We start from the raw sequence: 7,743 nt of genomic DNA, 5'->3' as shown, positions 1-7,743 counted from the left end.
TTATATATATATATATATATATATATATAAATTATATTTTACATACACTTAAACATATATAATAAATGTACAAATACACATATATTTAAATATAATGCATGTACAAATATTTAAAGTATTTAATTGAGCTCTCTGGGAACTTAAAATCCTCTTCCTGTTTTTTGTCATTTGCAGTTCCCTTAGCTCCTTCTGAGCAGACCTGGAGTCATGAGTTGTCAGGAGGTTCCGAACCCCAGCCAGGAGCCGAAGGACACGGCTGTTGTCCCCACAGAGGCTGGAGCCACACAGGCGGTACCGACAACGTCTCCAAAGCTTCCCTCAGTGAGTGTAAAGGCGGAGGTGGCGTCTCCTGAGTCTGTGGCCAGTAACGGCAAAGCGAGTGATCCGAATTGCGAGTTTATATCTCGCAATTCTGACTTTATAACTCGCAATTCTGACTTTTCCAAACTAAACTTTTATATAAACTTGCAATTGCGAGAAAAAAACTCGCAATTCTGACTTTATAACTCGCAATTGTGTGTTATAAAGTCAGAATTGCAAGGTATGAACTCGCAATTCTGAGAAAAATAGTCAGAATTGCGAGTTTATATCTCGCAATTCTGAGAAAAAAAAAGTCAGAATTGTGAGATAAAAAGTCGCAATTACCTTGTTTTATTTTTTATTCAGTGGCGGAAACAGGCTTACATAGTAACCACATCAACACATTCAGTAACACTTATAATATGGTCAGACTAGTAACACTCATTAGCAAAACTGAACTAAGAATGAGCAATTCATGTTTTACAGCATTTATCTTTGTTAATGTTAGTGAATAAAAATGCAATTTTTAATTTTGATCCTGTTAATTCAGAGTGCATTAACTACTGTTAACAGATACAATTTTTTATTTAAAAAATGCCCAGTAAGTAAATGTCGAAGTTAGCATGAACTAACTAATTAAAGGGGTCATATGATGCGATTTCAATTTTTCCTTTCTCTTTGGAGTGTTACAAGCTCTTGGTGCATAAAGAAGATCTGTAAAGTTGCAAACACTAAAGTCTCAAAACCAAAGAGATATTCTTTATAAAAGTTAAGAGTTAACCACGCCTACCTAAAACGGCTCGTTCTAACACACCCCCACATATCTACATCACTATGTGGAAAGATTTGCATAACGTCACCCAAATGTTCACGCAAAGAAAGAAGGCGTAACTTTTATTCTCATTGTAATATTGTTGACGCTACAGCCATGTCGTGAATCACAAAATAATGTTCTTTTTAGCAGCATCATATGACCCCTTTAATAAATGCTGTTGAATTATTGTTCATTGTTAGTTCATGTCAACTAATATTAACAAATGGAACTTTACCATTTTTAATGCTTGTGCTGTGAGGATAAGGTTGCCTTCCCCTTTAATTACATGAACTTGATTCTATTAATGAAATAAATTTTATTGATGAATGAATTTTATTAATAATAATAGTTTTATTCATTCAGTGAATAAAAAAATATATTTACTTTTTCCGCACAAAATAATAGGAATTTTGTGGTGAAATGTCAATCCTAATATCTGGATGTACAAATATGTTTGGGGGGTACATTTCATGTGCTGTGTTGTCTATGTAATTACTCAATGCAATGCACCTCACTAACACTTGAAATGCTTTTGTCTGATATTTCCTTTTTCTGTCCTTTCTCTTACAGGCTCTTACATTTGTGGAGTATGTGGCAAAAAGTACAAGTACTACAACTGCTTTCAGACACATGTCCGAGCTCACACAGGTGCGTCTTGACCTATTGAATCTGAATAAGATGGTTGTAAGTTCTGTAGGGTTGAGAGTCATAAACTAGTTTGTATTCAGAACTGCAAATGAAATTGTTTTAGCTGAGTTGTGACCGAGCACTTTGAAAGAATATGGTGATAAACAGACAACACGTCTTTCCATTGCATTGTCTTGACTGGTTACATGCAACACCGAACATCAGATTCAGAAACAAATGACTCGTATGAGTCAGTTAATGAATCTTTGATCTAAGATCATGAACCTTGAATAAGTGTTTCAATGCACTTTCCACTAACAGAATACAAATTGGTCTCCTATGACTTTAACGGTAACGCTGTTACCTCTTACACATTTCAAAAAACATTATTTTATTACTACTCGAATCAATCAAATGTTTTTCTTTATTATGGTTTATGAATGGTACTGCTTTTAGACATGTCCCATTTTTTTTTTTTTTGAAGTTTGCACATTTTTATTTTGTATAAGTCATATAAAACCTCATATGAAATCAAAGTTTAGTTTGATCTCCAACATATTACATCTTAGTTGACATTTTCTAAAGGTTGAGCACTGAGCTGGAAAAAAGTTTCAGGTTCTATTTTGGAATGGAAGTGTAGTTTAGTTATTGGGTGATGAATGCTTCCTTAAAAGTGCTGAACTGGAATGGAATCATTAAGGAGCTGAAATCCAAATCATAACCAGAATCATCAAATTTGACATATTTAATTAGCAATTTATATACGTGTCTGTATTTTGTGTGGTTTCTTGCTGTTCAGACACTGAGGCTGCTGCTTCTGGAGAAGGAGCATCTCTGGGAATCAATAGTGAGTAGCATTTATTCATGGGGCAGATTTTTTGTGTAATTGACCTGGAATTTTCTAAATTAAGTGGGTTAAACTTTGTGGAAAAAAGCTGACTAGAGTTCTTCCCAACATCTCGTCAGATAATGATCTCTCAAGTTGCTGTTCATACAAGTCTTTGTTTTCTAATCCAGGTTCTTTCCGCTATACATGTGACGTATGTGGGAAAAAATACAAGTACTACAGCTGTTTTCAGGAGCACCGTGACCTCCATGCAGTTGATGGTGAGGCTGTGTATTCCCTTGATTTGTAATACATCCAAACTGTGTGTGATTTTTATTTTTGTTTGTTTGTGTCAGTAAACACATGGCTGCTGTACAATCGATCACAAGTCTTCATTTAAATCACTCAATAATGTTTCAAGGCACTTTCCACAAAAATGGGTACCATTACTTATTACTTAAATGGGTACTCCCATTATTTATTTTAAAATTTTATGAGCACAAATTCAATGTTTTTTGTTCATAAACTAATAATAGGGGTACTAATTTAAATATTATGTTAACACTTTTCACCCATTTCAAAAAATGCATTATTATTACTAGGATCAAGCAAACGTTTTTGTTTAGTTTAGTTATAACTAGTTAACCATTGAGTAGTGCTGTCAATCTATGTGGGGGCGTGTTAGAACGAACCGTTTTAGGTAGGCGTGGCTGACTCTTAACTTTTATAAAGAATATCTCTTTGGATTTGAGACTTTAGTCTTTACAACTTTACAGATCTTCTTTATGCACCAAGAGCTTGTAACACTCCAAAGAGAAAGGAAAAAATGAAATCGCATCATATGACCCCTTTAACTAATTAATTGCACATTTTTTCTGAAATTAATCGCGATTAATCCAACCTAACATTAAAGTTTTTAAATATACTTTTATATTGCAATAATTTCACATTCAATCTTCAAATTAATGTAGAAACATCATAACGACAGCATATTTTTAATATTTGTTTAATGGCATCTTTTTTTATGACTGGAGGCAAGTATCAGTACTATTGATGCCTCTATGAATTTTTTCCCCTAATATTTAACCATTGGCTATAGCCATTCAGCATTACAGTATAATTGAGAACTATAAATTTTAACATTTATTAGACTTTAAAAAATAAATTATAATAAATATTATATTTAGCTACCTGTGCCCTTCAGCAAGTAGAAAATTAAATATACAGAAATTGAATAAAGTAATCAAACACAAAATTCTAAATTAAATATAGATGAATCCTTAAAGCTACAAAAGTTATTGATTTGCTCTTTTTTTATTATTTTGTTCTTTGATGAACAGACATCACAGCAGCTGGTTATTAGGTTATTTTGGCTGCTTTAAGAGCTGCAGCTGCTGAACATGACGCGGATCTGACACGCATCTCTTTATCTATTCTGACCCAAAGTCTCAAATAATGAGCTGACGAGTTGAATCGGGTGTGTTGATGAGGGAGACAGTGCTGGGCTGTTCCAGGACAGTTTTGAAAGAGACATGCTCTTAAATCTGACTCATACACTGTAAAAAAAAATCCGTAAAATTTACGGTAAAAAAACGGCAGCTGTGGTTGCCGGAATTTTACCGTAAAAAATACGGTAGCAACGTTTTACGGTTTTAACTTAAATTTACTGTTAAATACCGTATTTTCATTAACTGATATAATGTTAATATACCAACCTATTGAAGTACTGAAATCTGTTTAGTACCTTTGTAATACACTAATAACCACCAAAAGCAGGTGGTGATGAGAAAGTCACATGATGAACCAAAGCCCATCACAAGCAGCTTTTAGATAATAACATATATAGAAGGTGCACAGTGTCATTCACACAAACACCAAACACCATCATGGTGACACACGATACATAATGCAATAAACATTCATTTAACAACATTAGGTGTAACACACAACCCTAATATACAAAACTGATAAGAAAAAACTAAGAAGAAACATAGTTATTTCAACAAAAAAACATCAAATTTGAAATGTAACGCAGGGAACTCCGGGAATGTCAATTTACGGTTATTCACTGTAAATTATACGGTCTTTTTTCACTTCCAAAAACGGTATACTACCGTAAAATTTATGTCCAATACATGTAATGTCCAATACAGTTTTTCACCATATATAGTAGGGGAATTTACCGTTAACCATTTAACAGGTTTTTACTGTAGCATTTTTACAGTCTTTTACCGTTAAATTCACGGTCATTTTTTACAGTGTATATAACAAATATTTACATACATGCACAATTTTAAGGCAGCTTTAATTGCCTTTTTGGTAACTTCATGAGTTAACTGACGACATAACTATGACATTGCATGCTCATCGTTTCTTTTGCACTTTATTATGAAATGATACAGGCTACAGCGAGCGCCGGCGCATTTTGTGCATTCATTGAAGAGCACGTGCTATGAGCGCAGTATATCGGCTGACAGGACAGGAAAATTGTTTTTTACTGACATATGGCCTGACAACATCTCATCTGACCGCAGTTCACTGTTGTTGTACTGAAGCTCCTCGTCACCTGTATATTTTCCGCACTCGTTTGTCTAGCGCCTGGCACTGAAGCGAAGTTGGAGTGCGTGTCTGAAAAGTCTCCGATTTGATGTGCTCGTAAAGACGTTCTGCGTCTAAAAAAAACGCAATTCTTGTAAAGAAAAAAAGAGACCGAAGCAGCAGTTGTGAGTGGGGTGGCCAACCCTAGCTCTGCCACGTGTTAATTGCGTTAAATATTTTTTACGCGTTAAACTGAAAAAAAAAAAAAATTGCATGCGTTAGTTAACGCGTTAATTTTGACAGCACTACTATTAAATGATACTGTATTTATACATGTCCCATTTTTTTTGACATTGACAAAATCAAAGGTTTGCAAAATTCCAAATTTATATTGTATTTTAAAGACCGCAAACCTCAATGCATTTTATATTTAGTTTGATCTCCAACATACTACATTTCAATTGACAGTCAACATTTTCTGAAGCTTGAGCACTGATCATTTGATGAAAAAGGGAAAAAAAAAAGTTCTGTACAGTATTTGTGGGGAGAAAATGCCTCAATTTAAAGGGGGAAATATGAAGCAAGCTATGTTTTTTTACATTGTCAATAGTACTTTGACCAAAAACCTTTCTAATGAACAATAACCCAACCAAAAAAAAACTTTCTCTTGATTGATCTTGATCCTACAAAACATTTTCCAAAACATGAAAGGTGAATTTTCTAAAATGGTGTTTGAGGAGCTATTGATACATTATACCCTCAGATCCTTCTCATAAAAGCCTCATCTCATTCTTTGTAAATACTGTTCCACTATTTGTAATGACAAAATACTAGTTTATAACATTGCTATCACCAATGACATGAAATCATTATTAAGACCCACAGTGGGAGAACCAGTGATTTTATGTTGTCTTGGATACAAGATTGAGACTCCAACTGTGCTTTAAGATGAAAAGGCTTACTTGTTGTTGTGTTGTCCAGATCCATATGACCATGTGATACCAGTAGAAGACCTTAAAGGGGAGACTGAATCCTACCAGAAAATGGGACCAAGTAAGAGTTCTTAAAATGGTTTTCTTTCATCTTTGATGTTGTGTCAGAAGCTGGCATTATGGGACCTCCATCCAGGAGTTGGGCGATAAACATTATATCAAGATTGCAATAAAATGTATGTGAATACAATGATAATCTCTGGATATTTTTACTCGATATTGATTAGTCTAAAAGCCCCAGAATCAGTCAGTGTCCTGAGACGTGCACTATGCGTGTTGGTTGTTGTTTTTTTAACTCTACTGTAAGAAGTAACATTTATGTGGCAGTTGATGTCAGTTTTTGTTGCTGATCTGAAATATGTATTTTAAATGTGAGTTTGGCAAGCAGTTTTTGAGATATCTGTTTTTCCCATTCAAGTAGATAGGACTTGGTCTTGGATGCCTGAAATAGCTGCTCGAAACCGTTGCAAAAAAGGCCGCCGAGTGAACAGACTTTCCTTCATAGGGACTTTGCTTTCGTCTACTACGCAAATGCAAACACATGGGATTCTAACGGTATTTTCAGCGTCTGCCGTCTCAATATATGAGGACATCAACTTCATCTCCAGAGCTGTTCTGAGACTCACTTCACCAGCATTTCACTTGAGAAAAACTGTCGTCAAACTCATTCACAACAAACCGTCAAAATAAAAGTCTGGTTTAATTTGAAGAAATTGTGATAGAAATGTATTACTATTGTATACTAAAATGTATTGCTCAAGGTAATAATAATTAAATTAGGAATGTCATACAACCGAGATATTTTTTCATCCATGTTTTAAATGATACAGTTTTGTTGTGCAGCATCTGAAATGCAATGTCTTGTTGTTAATTAGTTGTTATATTTTCATTTAATTACATTTCAAGTTGTATTAATTCATTTCACTAGACACACTTTTTGATGATAAATTCATATTCAATCATAAAACAAAGAATCCAGAAAAGAAAAAAAAATGGAAAACGCATCATTTAGGGGAAAATGAAACCGATTTCATGAGGCCCCAAATTAAAAGTTATCTTACTCTGTGGAGTTTAATTCTGAACGAACTAGTTATGTTTACATTCATTCTCAAGATCGAACAAACATGTGGAAAGCATTTCCTTCCCCATTAATAGCAAATGGATATTGTGATGAATACCAATATTGTTTGATATGAAAAGAATATATTGTAGGGCTGGGTTTTGACAAGTTTCACGATTCGATTTGATTCTCATTCACAAGCTTGCAATTCGATTCGATTCGATTCAATACCGATTATTTTGGATATATATCTGGTACACATGCAAAATTTTCTCACGGAAAAAAAAAATCTCTTAACTAATGCTGTAAAATATACATGAGAGTCAGTTGGTACTACATTACTATAACATTTGAGGTTAAAACTGACTGATTTTTTTAGGCTATACAACTGCTTAAATTACACTTAATGAAGTTTTTATAATAAAAGTTACAATTACATAATATTTCTACTTCAATTCGTTTTTTAAATATAAACATTTAAATGGTAGCTATCATAAAAAAAATATAAATTAAACTTTGAAGAACAGTAGAAGTTATAATAAATATATTATATGGTGCATATATTTAGCAAAATGCTCCTCTCTAC

General features: G+C 33.6%; 1 protein-coding gene across 1 annotated transcript in view; it reads left to right on the top strand.

Annotated features, from left to right (window-relative positions):
- Positions 1 to 7,743, top strand: part of LOC107728236 (zinc finger protein 618-like) — a 36,893-nt gene that overhangs the window by 15,766 nt on the left and 13,384 nt on the right. The window contains exons 3-7 of the mRNA XM_016538342.1: positions 175 to 391; positions 1,685 to 1,762; positions 2,541 to 2,588; positions 2,759 to 2,848; positions 6,087 to 6,158. Of these exons, the coding sequence (XP_016393828.1) occupies positions 208 to 391; positions 1,685 to 1,762; positions 2,541 to 2,588; positions 2,759 to 2,848; positions 6,087 to 6,158 (472 nt within the window). The 5' untranslated portion in view covers positions 175 to 207. The remainder of the gene's footprint in view (positions 1 to 174; positions 392 to 1,684; positions 1,763 to 2,540; positions 2,589 to 2,758; positions 2,849 to 6,086; positions 6,159 to 7,743) is intronic.

The sequence above is a fragment of the Sinocyclocheilus rhinocerous genome, unplaced genomic scaffold, assembly GCF_001515625.1.
Source record: "Sinocyclocheilus rhinocerous isolate Xijiao unplaced genomic scaffold, SAMN03320098_v1.1 scaffold1364, whole genome shotgun sequence".
NCBI classification, from domain to species: Eukaryota; Metazoa; Chordata; class Actinopteri; order Cypriniformes; family Cyprinidae; genus Sinocyclocheilus; species Sinocyclocheilus rhinocerous.
Note: the sequence above shows the minus strand (reverse complement) of the source record. Positions and strands in the feature narration are given on the sequence as shown.